The sequence below is a fragment of the Centroberyx affinis genome, unplaced genomic scaffold (assembly GCF_046629955.1).
Source record: "Centroberyx affinis isolate AG114_WGS23_722 - 3 ecotype Tasmania unplaced genomic scaffold, CSIRO-AGI_Caff_v1 ptg005350l_1, whole genome shotgun sequence".
In the NCBI taxonomy this organism is placed as follows: Eukaryota; Metazoa; Chordata; class Actinopteri; order Beryciformes; family Berycidae; genus Centroberyx; species Centroberyx affinis.
The window spans coordinates 24906-39217 of record NW_027282671.1 but is presented as its reverse complement, the minus strand read 5'-3'; the positions used below and the strand labels follow the sequence as shown (position 1 = coordinate 39217).

The window sequence follows — 14312 nt, the reverse complement described above, 5'->3', positions numbered from 1 at the left end:
AGATGAAACCAGTGGTTTCCAACCTTTTTGGCTTTTGACGTCTTACAAAAAGCAGTGTGTAGTCGGGTCACATTTCAGATGTCTATGAGTTGTTAACAGCTCCACCAAATAGTGATTTTTCCCTCTAAACCTCACATGGTTTCATTTCAATAAATGTTCAAATGATCCAATATTTCAGCAAAAATCAAAGATTAGAGAAAAAGTCCAAAAACTGAAAACAGATTTGTGTGTCACAACTTTGTTTTTTCTTCTTTCCTCTCCCATTAATCATCTCACGACCCCTCAGATTTATCCGGTGACCCTTTGGAGGGGCCCGACCCCTAGGTTGGGAACCACTGGACTAAACTAGCTCACTGTATATAAAGTAGTTCAAACTAGCTCCACCTCCAGCAGCTACAACAGTAACATGCTGCTTACACACTGATGCTTCAGTATTAATAATCTAATGATGTCATATATAATAAAATATCAGTCAGAGGGACCAAACCACTACTTTTACTTTAATACTTTAACTACATTTTGCTGCTAATACTTATGTACTTTTACTTAAGTAGGATTTTCCATGCAGGACTTTTACTTGTAATGGAGTATTTTTACATTGCTGTATTGGTACTTTTACTTAAGTAAAGGATCAGAGTACTTCTTCCACCACTGGTTTAAAGGGTCTATGTGTCATTTCTGGTCCAATGCTGGCCTCTATCGTTCAGTGATGTCATTACAACAACAAATCAAAGCTTGCCCGCTCCCCTGTTGTCTCCAGCTATGCAGACTGTGGGCTTACCAGTATTATCCTTTAAATAGCATGTTTTACGTCATTGCTACGTCTTAAACATTGACCTATGATTTGCAAATGGATAGGCCAGCCATTGTCATGCAGCTGTAAGTACAATCTGTTAAACACAGTGCTATATTGGCATTTTACTATTTCTGCTTGCCGTGCCATTTTACATGATGTGCTGTTGTTAGTAGAAAGTCTAGGTAAAATGCATCATTTCAATCTGGTAGAAAGGTATGATAATAATCTAATATCTAATGTAATATTTCAATAGATATAGATTCATGCAGTTATATTTTAGGGTTAGGTTGTCATTAGAGAGCTGACACCCAAACTCAATGGCTCTGTGGGTCAATATGACAGAAAATGAGCACATCACAATTTCTTTTTACCTATCGTCATATTTATTTCATTCTTCTGTAACCCTGCAATTCATGTCTGCCATTTTTCGTTTATTTCAATTGGGTTTCATTTAATGATTTATCATTGGTAAACCCCTTTTTCACACTGTTCTACAGAAATTAAGTTGACTATTTTTGATGCCCATGAACATTCCACAAAAGAAAACAAGAATCCAGCACAATATTAAACAAGTAAACATGTTGTCCCCCACAGATGATGCAGGCGTCCCTTGGATGGACGGACCAAGGACGATGCACAAGTCCCTTCACTGATTTTATCGTGGGGGACAACTAACAGCAAAGTAGCTGTATTTACACAAGCTCTTTCATTGTTTTATCAAAAAAAAAAAAACTTGATTCCTTGTTCTTTTTACAGCCCCACTCCAGAATTTATTTGGCCATATGCTAGGCATATTCACATAGATTCTTGACGAGTTTGACTTGTACATGGAAAACAAGCTTTTTTTCCCACCTTCCATAAGCCACTGTAGAAGCTACAGGGCTGTTTTACCGTTTACAACACATAATCAACGTATACCAACAGCTGCCCCGTACTGCCGAGCCTCACGTAAAAAGGTCAATCAATTTGACAGTGAAAAATGTCTTTTACAAATAAAACAAAATCAGTTCATATATTAACAAAGCCAGTAGTGGGACAAAAGTGTTTGACTAGGGTTGCCCATGCTGCAATTATGGTTTGAGGCATCTATGATATCAGAATGCATCAAGCTGTATTGTGAACAGAGTGAATCTTCCTAATGTCAGGTTGCACAGTTTGAAAGAACACATCATCATACAGTGTTCAAATATAAAACCCACGATCATCCCCGTCCCCACAATGTCTTACATCTATCAAAATCTGAGGTCACTTGAGGATGCCTAAAAGGTGTTGCTTGCAACTAATGTATATTCAACAATAAAGGCATGGGCAATGTTTGTTTTGACACCCTAAGAAAAAACTAATTGCTTGAGGACTACTCTGACTTCTCACCATGGGACACAGTAAGTGGACCTTATTGTGTGCACTTCACTACTGGTCTTCATTTACAGCTGACTCGGGGTCCGTCATAGGAAGCTCCAGCTTCTCGCATTCTGTCAGCTTCAGGGTTAAGTGCTGGGCGATCTCATTAGGATCAGTGTACTGAGCAGCAGGAACGTTCTGAAGGAAAAGAGTTAAAAATGGTGTTAACATGATGAAAATCAAAACATCTTCTCACTAGAGACCTGTGTTACATTACTTGAAACACCAAAACAAATGTGCAAAGTGGGCTAGTAATGCTCAGTTATGGTGATAGATAGATAGATAGATAGATAGATAGATAGATAGATAGATAGATAGATAGATAGATAGATAGATAGATAGATAGATAGATAGATAGATAGATAGATAGATAGATAGATAGATAGATAGATAGATAGATAGATAGATAGATAGATAGATAGATAGATAGATAGATAGATAGATAGATAGATAGATAGATAGATAGATAGATAGATAGATAGATAGATAGATAGATAGATAGATAGATAGATAGATAGATAGATAGATAGATAGATAGATAGCTTTATTGTCACTGTACAAGTACAATGAAATGTTGTTTGGAGCAAGCCTATAGATGCCTAATTAAGGATAAAATCTATAAGAAAATATAAACACTATAGAGTATAAGATACAAAAATATAAAATAAATAAGAACGAAATAATACTGTATATACACAGAATAAAAGAGTGAAATGTCCGGTACTGAGAGCAAGTGGAGCCAGTATGCAGTTGGAGAGATATTGCATAGAACAGATTATTGCACTTGAAGAGATATTGCACAGAACAAATGCAATATCTCTTCAAGTGCAATAATCTGTTCTATGCAATATCTCTCCAACTAGTCAACTAGTCACTCACTGCTCAAGCTTTGTGTATCCAATTACATAAACAAATGACTCATGGATGCTACTAGTAAAGCGTGTTTTCACCAACTTCACCACTAATAACAAACTGCTTGGCATTATAGTGCCAACAAAGAGTGACCCTGCCTTGTCCGCCTTGTCTGGGTAGGCCTACCATCTGCAAACTGAGTGAAACATCTCTGGTATGGATGGATCAGATAGTGAACCTGGAACCACTTGACAATCTACACTTGGGTCAAGACTACTGGAATAAAAAGGGAGACGTAAGCCCACCTTCCACTTCTGAGTTGATGATGAAGAGTTCCAGGTTCACTATCATTCATAAAACTGTGTTTACATACAGTATGTCAACCCAACATCTGTCCAAACAGGACAACAAGAAGGACAATGTCATGAAGGAATGGGGAACAACCCTCCCTAACAAGCCTCAGACAGAGACAGAAGACAAATAGCTGGATTCCAATCACAATTTTATTGGATTGCCAGGAATGCATATACAGTGGTTTAACCATTACTTGAACAAAAAAAGATCTCTTGATCCCATAGCAAAATATAAATTTCTCACAAAAGTATATATTTATACATGCATATGCATAGATACACACAACAGATGCCACATCGCAGGCAGAGAACCAAAATAACAGCAGCCCTTAGCTGTTTGAAGCACATTCTGCAGCACTACCGGTGGTACAAAAAGGCTAGAATCATGCCAGAGAATGTCTCATAGCATTACCAGTAACTGACCAGAGAAAAGGAACACTTCCTTCCCCTGGCCCCTGCAGCTAGGGCAGGAAGGATGAAACTAACCATCTGCTGCCACTCCCAGACCCGAGGCAGAAACACTTGTAGAGTGAGACACCACCGCAGGTGAAGGATCTAATCCCAACCGCTTATAGGCTAAGGAGATCAAATCCACTATCCAGTGGGCCAAGTGCTGTTAAGACACAGCTGGGCCCAGTGTACTTCCCACATAGGAGACAAAAAGCCTATCTGAGACCTGAAGGGACTTAGTATTAAGGCTGGGCAATATATCGATATTATATCGATATCGTGATATGAGACTAGATATCTTCTTAGATTTTGGATACCGTAATATCGTGATATGGCATAAGTGTCTTTTCCTGGTTTTAAAGGCTGCATTACAGTAAAGTGATGTCATTTTCTGAACTTACCAGACTGTTCTAGCTGTTCTATTATTTGCCTTTACCCACTTAGTCATTATATCCACATTACTGATGATTATTTATCAAATATCTCATTGTGTAAATATTTTGTGAAAGCACCAATAGTCATCCCTACAATATTGTCGCAATATCGATATCGAGGTATTTGGTCAAAAATATTGTGATATTTGATTTTGTCCATATCACCTAGCCCTACCTAGTATGGTCCACATAGAGCCTAAAGGCTCTCACCGGGCATAATCTATGGAGCTACTCTGCCTCTGCTGTAAGGGAGCATGGAACGCCTCTAGCACTAAGGCTTGCAGACAAAGCCCCTGCCCAAAGACTTAGGCTGGAAGGTTGGGTTTGGAAGTAGATAGACTGACCTGTCTCCCTCTCCAAACCTGAGAGAAGCCCTATCATCGTATTAACAGATAACGCGCCAGGACGAATGCTGTCTTCAAAGACAGGAGCTGCAGATTGAGGCCGAACAGATTTCTCAAAAGGGCATTTAGCACCATTTGAAGGTCCCAGGAGTGGAGAAGGCACTGCCATGGTGGCCTGCTCCTTCTTACCCCCTTCAGAAACCAGGATGCCAAGGGGTGTGCCCCAGCAGACACCCCATCGCACTTATTGTGACCTGTGGAAATAGCTGCCAGGTAGCCCCAAACAGTAGACTCCACCAGCCCCTTGGCAAAAAGATACCACAAGAAGACCAGGATCACAGTGACGCTACAAGATGAGGGGTTTTCCCCACTCGCCACATATCAATCCCTAGAAGCCTTCAATTTGCTGTTTTACTGCAGCCTGGTGGAGGGGGCATGAGAGGCCTGCAATTTGTCTACTACATCACCTCCCAAACCAAGCCTTTGCAAACGATGCCGTTCAGAGCCTGGGGCTTTGGGTGCCATATCCCTCCTTGGGCCTGCGACAACATATCCTGCCTGTGTGGAACAGGCACTGGGCTGCCCTCCAGTAGCTGCCCGATGTCCTTCATCCATGGCCTCTGTGGACAGTTTTGGGCCACTCAGGCTCCCACCTGGTTCTTGCCAGCACAGCTGGGAAAAGTGGAAGTGGGGTAGAGGCATGAACCTCTCCAGAGGCCAGGGATGACTTACTGGCCCCGGAGGACCTCAGATTGAGAACCACAAGGAGCAATGTGTGTTCTCAACCCCTGCTCTCCACCCCTGCTCTGCCGAAGAGGAGCCAGACGCACTCCACAATCTGTGGGTACAGCTGCCACTCACCTGGATGGGGCCTCCCCCTTGATGACAGGTCTGCCGCAACATTGCGAGACCCTGGGAGATGAATGGCCCTCAAGGAGGTGCCGTGGGCCTGTGCCCACAAGAGAAGCTGTCAAGGCTTTGTATCCCGGGATGGGGACCTTAATCCTCCCTGTGGACTGATGTAGGACACGACTGTGGTGTTGTAGGGCCTAATCAATACTTGCTAGAAGGCGTAACCCCAGGAAACAGGGCAAAGGTTGAGCCCACCCTTGTGGTTCCCTCCAGCCAGACGTCCCACTGAGACTGGCAAGAGCTGAACGGGGAGCTGCAGCCTCTTCAGGTTTAACCAGAATACCTGAATGTGCTTGACAAAATCTGGAAAAACGGCAGGGGGGGGGGGGCTGCCACTGGCAATTTGGGTCCCAGTCCAGCGCAGAAGCCCTGGGAGGGGACGGTGGGCAAGTGATGCTGCTGCAGTGTTTGAAACTTCAGTGAAGCTTCAGTAGACAAATCCCAGACCCTAGAAGAGGAACTACCGCACCCTTGGGAATCAACATCAACATCATCCGCATTCTCATCATCTCCACCTCCAGAGGAGCCGTGAACTGAGCCATCAGGCTTATCAAAGCTATCTGAGGCCACAAGAGAAACGGCATCAGGATGGAAGTGCTGGCAGTGAATCAATCAATGTCTGTTTCCTGCAAAAACAACTGACCCCAGATATGGCCCCACCACTATTGGAGCTGTGCTATACCTCCTCTAGGAGAGCTACAGGTCTTTGCACTTGTGCCATCAATGCATGCTCTGTCATAACTCACCTTCAGTTCTGCAATTTTGCTTTCCCTTGTGCTGAACTCTCGGAGCATGTAGTTCTTTCCAGCCTGGAATGCAAAACAGCGTTATCTCTTTGTGTTACTCGTTTTGGAAGAGGCTTTCACAACAGGCAGTGTGTAGGTGGACGTCTTCCAAAAATAATAATTCTGTTCCTGACTGCTCATTGTAAGGGTGTTCAACCTTCATGCACATTCTAAAACTATACCTAACTCCTGGCTGTAGGAAGCCAACTTGCCTCATGATAGAGTCGTGTGTCGTTTATCCTGATGAGCACTCCATCCACTCGTAGGAAGAAACGTAGCAACAAGAAGAAGCTGGTGGGCATCACCCTCTGCATCATCCACAAGGCAGAGAACAGCAAGTTACTCTACAGTACTTCAGATTCATTCTCACACTGCTCGTTACTCTGAAACGTTTGCATGTAGCAATAAATCAAGACACAATATACCGCAATGCAAAAATGCCACAATATGCGTTGTGGAGCTGACCTGCACTATGCTATCAGATAAGCATAATCAGATACAACTGTGTAAGGAAAAATCATAAACAGTCATAATTACCAATGTATCAAGTCATTTTCTACTTTACTCATTTCAATCTTAAAATTAAAGAATAGACCATAACATAGCTTTAATATTTAAATGTAACTTCATTTCTGATATTTTGACAATAGTGTACCATAAATATGTATCATATATAGAATTGTATTGTCTGCAGTATATCATACAGTATAATAGGGCTCGGCGATAATTCAATATTATCATTTATCGTCTTTCAGTGGAATCATATCGTGATGATATGAAGATATTTTAATATTATGACACACATTTCTGCTGTCTAAATTGATGATGACAAGCAAATTTTACTTAAACTCTGATAAAATGAGGTATGGTAGGAATATTATTTGAAAATTTCAGTTTTGTTTGACACCACACCTAACATTACCATTCAGTTCAATGAGATGAACATTCATTTGATAATTTAACATGATTTTGCATACATGAACCATATTGTGATATATATTGATATCGAGAAAAATCCTTGTGATTATCATGATATTGATTTCAACCATATCGCCCAGCCCTACAGTACAATATGAGTAATCTCACTTGCAATGTGGCTAAACAGCCTTCATCCCTGATTTCAAAGGAGATGACTCAGTAAGGCAGCAGTGGTGTAAAAGAAAATCTCTTAAGAAGAAAATCAAAATTGCCTGCTGTAATTATTATTCGAGTGGTGTGGGAATCACAGCGGAAGTCAGTACTGAACCCTGAATCCTGAATCAGTGGTGTCAAGAGAGGCGTCAGGTGGTTTACATGAGGGGGGAGTGCTTACAATTTTGACACTGATCATGGATACACCGTGGTCGTGCAACTCGTCCTCAAACAGCAGCACCTCGTCAAAGAACATGATCTGTTCCCGCGCCTTCAGCTTCTCCATGTCTATACGCTCCGATGTCTCAGCCACCTTCAGAGAAACACAGATCACAGTGTGTTCAGACAAATATCCGTTCATTAGGGATGTGAGGAAAGTTTGTTTAACGTGAAACTTCGCGATACAAAAATTTGCTGCTATGCATTGTGGAGTTGAAAAATTTTCACAATTTAAGATCTATGAAATGACAAAATGGCTTCTTCTCTTTTGCATTGTTTAAAGGAATAGTTCACCCAAACATGAAAATCCTGTCATCATCTCCTCCCCCTCATGCCAGTTGAAACACAGGTGAAGTTTGTCCATATAACACACAGGGAGGCTGCCAGCACAACTCCATAGCAGCCTTCTCCAAAACAACTGAAGTCAGTGGGGACCAGTTCTTCAGAGTTCCAAAAAGACCTACAGTATATTTACACCATCATTTAGTGCAAATCTTAACTACAGCTGATTGATTTGCAACAAATAATGGTGTATAGGTCTTTCTATTCACAGTGTGATTGTTTGGCTGTTTTTGTTTTGGAACTCTAAAGAACAGGTCCCCATTGACTTCAGTTGTTTTGGAGAAGGCTGCTACCAAGTTGTGCTGCAGCCTCCCTGTGTGTTATATGGACTAACAAATTTCACCTGTGTTTCATTTGGCATGAGGGTGAGTAGATGAACTATTCCTTTAAGCTACATGTTTCTGTGTCAACAGTGGTCTAGATAGCAATAAATGTGTGCTAAAATTAGCTTTGTCATCAACTGTCATTTCATGTCTTTAGTTGGAAGTTGAATATGTATATGAATACTTCATCAGTGAAGGTTACCCACCTTTATCTGTGTGCCTCCACCTATCAAAGTACCTCTGTAGTCTGTGGTGTATGTCCAGTCATAGCGTTTCACCACCTCTTTGGAGTGATCTGAATCAGCCCTGGAATGAGATTACACACATTTATTCATCGTGTAAATGGGATGTCATTTTTTTTTAACCTTTCTTTCACTTTTCTTTTTTTGGACAGACGCCACCCATTCATTTCTAAAGGGAGTTTTCCTGTTTTCCTGACCACATCCCTGCTTGTGATATCTATGATGATCCTGCTATTGCATAATAACAGTTAATGCAGCAATCCTTCAGCACTGCGACTTGGCAACATACTGTGATGATCATCTTGCCTGCTCTCCTGCCATTCCTGTGCGCAGGCCACCTTGACGGTGTCCTCCATGTTGTTGACTCTCTTTAGGGCGTCGATGGCGTTGAATTCAATGCCGTAGCCATCCATGTGCTGGATGCGCAAGACGTTGTCCCCGAACAGCATCTCCGGGAGACAGGGCATGCTCATCTCCTCTGCTAACCTGGAGAGACACATAGAAAATAGCTAAATTTGACATGGGATTCACTCTTTCAGGAAAAAATCTAGTGGTGTAACGGACCGTAGTTGATCCGTGATCTGTACGGATCCCCCCCCCCCACGGTTCGGCACGCATGTGAACCGTGGATTAATTGCAAAATTTAACCATCATAGTGTGAAATACAGTTTTACTGCCACTGTTACTTCTAAAAGTAATAATTCCCTAAATCTGGATGCAGAGTTGCAGTGAAAAGATACAGACAGACAGATGCTGCTGTGTTTTACTCTGAAGAACAATGACTGTGTTAGGGAAGAAAAAAAAAGGAAGAGCGACTGATTTAAAAGCCGTCGCTTTCGCCTCCGTTGAGTGAAATCCTGTAAACTGACTTGACTTCAGGCATTTTCAGTGGTGGAACTGGGAAACTGGGCTGCTTGTCATCATTGAAATAGATCACAAGATTGTGATGTTTATTGCAACTACGGCAACATGCTGCCTTCCCTTCACACACAGCTCCGCTCAGAGAAACTCTGGTCTTTTTGTCTGTCTGTGGCAGAGCCTTCAGTGTTGATAGGCTGTTACTCGTGACGTGTAACCAATCAGAGTAGCACATTTTTAAATTAATTCAATTCAATACTTTATTGCCATGTCAGCACAGTTGATAGGAATTTGCCTCAGTGCAGCTCTTAAGAACAGACACAAAAACACACACATAAGTAAATAAAATATATAAAATAAGAACAGCAAAAACAGTTATCACATTTATACATTCAAACATACATAATACGATAAAGTCCTAAAGTGCTAGTCGTTTTAAAGTGCTTGTTGCTTTGTGCTGCTACCTACCTACTTTTAAAGTGCATTTAACCCTAACCCTTTTTTTTTTTTGCTGATCCGAAAATGATCCGATCCGTGACTCAAAACTGTGATACGATCCGAACCGTGAGATTTGTGATCCGTTGCACCCCGAAAAAAATCCCAACACAATTCTTTATTCATTCATGTGGTTTGACTTACTTAGAGATGTTTCCTCAAAATATCTTGCAAATCAATTTTCTCCAGACTCATAGAATGATTTGCATCCTTAGTGACAGAGGTGGAACTCACCGTTCGATATCCTTGGATTTCATGATGTGCGTTTTGGCAGCAGTCACTTTCCATGGTCCAAATGTGAAGTCCTGTTTACTGCTCTTGAAACCATGCGACATCATGGCTGACAGGGAGGCCAACATCAACTAGAAGGGAGATCATCAACCACGATAAACAACAGTTTTTTTTATACAGAGGGCTTTCAAACAGATTGGTCTGACGGATCGTCAAACAGGAGGCATTTAGAGCAGTGATTCTCAACCTTTTTCATATCAAGGACCCCTAATTTAGTCCATATTAGGGCCACGGACCCCCATTTGATGAGATTTTGTCTCTCAGACCCAAATCTGAGAATATTTGTATTGCTAGATATGATTTTGTCCAGAATTCCAAGACTATCTGTATTGCAGGTAGAGAGATAACAGTGAAACTATGATCAAAACAGTTATTCTTCTACATTCTCTAACTGTGTTAACTTCTTGTAAATGAAATAATGGTGAAGTTTAACAATTCATCAATTAGCTGTGGACCCCCTGGAACCCCCTCAAGGACCCCTGGTGGTGCCCGGACCCCACATTGAGAACCACTAATTTAGAGGAAGAAGACACAGATTTTGAACAAGGTCCATTCCAACTCAACCTTGGGATACAGGAGAAGCTTGTCTGGGGGGCAAGAGTTAAAATCAAGCATTTCCAGCACATCCTCTCTACACATTTGGGTTTACCAGCTCTGTCTGGCAGCTGATTCAACTCACAACCAGATGGTGATCAGTTCAACATCCGGCTTGTCTTCACGGTGACAGCACAGAGCAAATAGTTAGATCTATGAAAGGATCTGCCTTCCCAGTATTTTGTTTGTGGTGCTAAACCAAAGTTCCAACGTTGAATACCCAAAGGTAAAAAGGTAGCACACGCACAGATCTTCAGGACACAGTTGACTGATCTCAATTTCACCAATTTATTCTGGCCATGTCAACAAACATGCTAACGTTTCGGCCTAGTGGTCATGTCATTTAGAGCAGTGATCCTCAACCTTTTTCATATCAAGGACCCCTGATTTAGTCCACATTAGAGCCACGGACCCCCATTTGTTGAGATAGTTTTCTCTCTGATCCAAATCTGAGAATATTTTTATTGTTAGATATGATTTTGTCCAGAATTCCATGACTATCTGTATTGTAGGTAGAGAGATAACAGTGAAACTATGATCAAAATAGTCATTCTTCTACATTCTCTGATTGAGTTAACTTCTTGTAAATGAAATAATAGGTGAAGTTTAACAATTCATCAATTTGCTGGGGACCCCCTGGAACCCCCTCAAGGACTCCTGGTTTAGAGAGACTGAGAGAGTAGTTTTGGTAGATTGCCCCCTACCAAAACTACTCTCCCAGAGAGAGATGTACTGGATTTCAACACTCAACACAATGACACCTGCTGGACTGAATGATGATTTCAGTTTCAAATGCTTCCTCTGAACAAGTTTCAAAATATGGAAACATAGAATGTATATTAGAAAACCTGTAACCTCAGTTAGAACTGTTAAATTGTATGGGATTTACCATTTCACCTGTTTTTAGTCATTGTCATATTGTTAAGAAAAGATGTATATGTGACCTCAGGATGTTAATTACCATGTTTCCCTTTAAGCCAATCACCTGCCAACTCCTGTAGCCTATATAAATGACATGACTTCCATTTTCCTCCATGCTCTGGTGAAGGCCACTAGGCTGACACGTTAGCATGTTTGTTGACATGGCCAGAATAAATTGGTGAAATTGAGATTAGTCAACTTTGTCCTGAAGATCTGTGTGTGTGCTAGCTTTTTACCTTTGGGTATTCAACGTTAGCACAGGGCAAATGTTGGGGAAATGCAACCCGCCACCTAGTACCATATGCAGGCAAGGTGGCCAGCATTGTGTCAGGATAGATATTAGAAATGTCAAACCGGATGTTTATTGCTTTCAGTGCAAGAGCAGTGAACTCCGCAAACGCTGGTGTAAAGACAAAAAGGCAAATTTTCTGAAGTTTTACCTTCTACCATGGTGGTAAAGACGAAGTGGTTGTTGAAAAATCTAGCAAAATTAATGTACCAGTCAATTGTTAAAAATAAACAAAAATGGTCCATCTTCCAGTCTGTAAAAGTGGGCATTAACCCTCAACATGAGCTCACCATTTTTGGGGGGTGTTGAATCATATTTATCAGTCTAATTTGTAAAACATAACCTATCATAGTGGTTCTCAACGTGGGGTCCTTGAGGGGGTTCCAGGGGGTCCCCAGTCAAATTGATGAATTGTTAAACTTCACCATTATTTCATTTACAATAAGTGAACACAATTAGAGAATGTAGAAGAATGACTGTTTTGATCATAGTTTCACTGTTATCTCTCTACCTACAATACAGATAGTCTTGGAATTCTGGACAAAATCATATCTAACAATAAGACATATTCTCAGATTTGGGTCTGAGAGACAAAATCTCAACAAATGGGGGTCTGTGGCTCTAATGTGTATAAATTAGGGTCCTTGATATGAAAAAGGTTGAGAATCACTGACCTATCAGACATTGTGAAATTAAATATTAAAGCGAGCAGTCACTTAATACTATTAATTAGATCAGGTTTCAAGGGGGTGAAGGAGAAGGCTTCCCCAGCCCCTTTGAGAAACTGACAACAAAATATTGCAGAATGTTACAGTATTAGAATATTACAGCTTGTGGCTGCTGGCATTTTCCCGTCTTTAGGCCTATAACCCTCAGAAATTATTTATCGAGACCAATAGTAATGTTACGATACCATAGGACGATAACTGTATTCATAACTAGAAACCGTTTTTCATCGTTTTGAGTACATTTGACACTAGGGCTGAACGATTTTGAAAAAATATCTAATCGCGATTATTTTGACTGATATTTCAATTGCGATATGATTTGCAATATTAGAGGGAATGATCATTTTTACATCATTATTCTCATTTTCACTGAAAAACGTATTACAATGATTATGGTGTGATTTTTGCGGGGATCTGTACCAAACAAAGATGTTTTCTTAAGTCTGTAGAATATGATGTGTAGGCCAGGACATCTCTGCAGCACCACAATATTTACTTTAAAATGGTATTTTGACACATTTCGCCTTTAACAAATATTGTGCCTCCTGCGATTTGAAAATTGCAGTATTGCCATATTGCAATTTCGATAAAATTTCGATTCATTGTTCAGCCCTAGTATTTATCTATCGAGACCAATAGTAACGTTACGATACCATAGGACGATAAATGTATTCATAACTAGAAACCGTTTTTCATCGTTTTGAGTACATTTGACACAACAATAACCATTACAGTCGAATCGAAAAATATATTTTCGGATCTTCTGATGCAGTTGACAGTGATGGAGCCGTAATCTCTGCAGCCAATTAACTGTAACTGTTAGCCTACAGCAGAGCCATGGAGGGCGAACCGGTGTCCTATCGATATGTGCTACCTATCGAGATGTGCTACTTAGCGGTTCTGCGCGTGAGTTAGGGTTATGGTTAGGGTTAGGCGATTCGCGCTACGGTAGCATTTTTCGACAAGGCATCATAAATCGTCAGGACACCGCCACTTGTGCTGTTGTCATTGCACTGGTCTAACTGAACACCTCGTTTCTCTACAAATGACCAAGATAAAGTTCCCGAAAGCGCGACGAGGACGTCTCCCGCTGTGAAGACAACGGTTCTAGTTTAAATTAACGTTACCTTTAAATTTATTTAAAGTGCCCCGTGCACTGTAGTTCCGTTAAAAAGTGGCTCCATACATACATACAATAAGGAAAGATGTTGAGTGCTTCGGAAACCACTTATAGCGCTGGCCGTGATGGTGGCTTAATGTTGACGTTCACAGATACAGGGAAACGGCTCTGTTGCTCAGTAAAACTGTGTTACAACGTGAAGAAATCAGCTTACCTCCGTGTTGTTGTTGTTGTCGTCAACAAGCGGTCATGTACCTGAGCGCGTCGGTAAAAAACGTCCGGCTGCTTCCTCTCCTCAAGCGGTCATGGTTCCGCTACAGAGCCGAGCCGAGCCCGTCTTCTTCTACTTCCTTGTTTGCGGGAGATTAAAACGCGTTTAGCGTAATACTGCCATCCACTGATCGATATCCGTCGTTTCATCAAAAGAAAAAA

The 14312-nt window shown here is 41.2% G+C and overlaps 1 protein-coding gene across 2 annotated transcripts; it reads right to left on the bottom strand.

Moving 5' to 3' along the window:
* Positions 1-902: 902 nt before the first annotated feature.
* tiprl (TIP41, TOR signaling pathway regulator-like (S. cerevisiae)) lies at positions 903-14185 on the bottom strand. Of its 2 annotated transcripts, none has more exons than XM_071546603.1 (8): positions 13888-13995; positions 10172-10299; positions 8891-9070; positions 8549-8648; positions 7640-7771; positions 6540-6635; positions 6289-6351; positions 903-2335 (listed from the first exon to the last, which is right to left on the bottom strand). In XM_071546603.1, the coding sequence occupies exons 2-8, from the start codon at positions 10294-10296 to the stop codon at positions 2207-2209; spliced, it is 825 nt and encodes a 274-aa protein (XP_071402704.1). In that variant the 5' UTR covers positions 10297-10299; positions 13888-13995; the 3' UTR covers positions 903-2206. The 2 variants fall into 2 exon arrangements, with proteins under 2 accessions (XP_071402704.1, XP_071402703.1); XM_071546602.1 differs by lacking the exon at positions 13888-13995 and adding an exon at positions 14095-14185 and having other exon boundaries at positions 904-2335.
* Between the last annotated feature and the right edge of the window lie 127 nt (positions 14186-14312).